The 390-nt window shown below is 54.4% G+C and overlaps 1 protein-coding gene across 1 annotated transcript; it reads left to right on the top strand.

The window, feature by feature from the left end:
• Positions 1 to 390, top strand: DQ04_26801000 (surface protease GP63; the record flags this gene model as incomplete). Its single annotated transcript, XM_009318347.1, has 1 exon — positions 1 to 390. A coding segment is annotated over one exon (390 nt), but the record flags the coding sequence as incomplete, so codon positions are not given.

Genomic DNA, 390 nt, shown 5'->3' with positions numbered 1-390 from the left:
ATGGGCTGGGGCAGTAACGCCGGCTGCGACCTGCTTCAAGAGAAGTGCCTGACGAACGGCACCACGAAATACCCAGGCATGTTCTGCAGCGAGGGGAGTTCTAAATGTACATCGGACCGCACGGGCCTTGGTGATTGCTTTCTTCACGAATACGACACCGCCCTTCCAGAATGGTTTCAGTACTTCTCCAACCCAAAGGTTGGTTCATATGCTTTTACCCTCACGGACTACTGCCCTGTTGTGGAGGCGATGTCTGTGTTGTGTGCTGACACCGAAGAGCAATCAATGGTCTGGAACGTCATAAGCAGTGACTCGTGGTGCCTGGACGGTAACGAGCTTACTGTGAATACGCCGTTGGGTGCATCCCAGACAGGTGGTGTCTGTGCGGCT

The sequence above is a fragment of the Trypanosoma grayi genome, assembly GCF_000691245.1.
Source record: "Trypanosoma grayi strain ANR4 Tgr_2680_V1, whole genome shotgun sequence".
Lineage (NCBI taxonomy): Eukaryota > Euglenozoa > Kinetoplastea > Trypanosomatida > Trypanosomatidae > Trypanosoma > Trypanosoma grayi.
The sequence above is the reverse complement of the archived record's forward strand: the minus strand, read 5'-3'. Positions and strand labels throughout refer to the sequence as shown.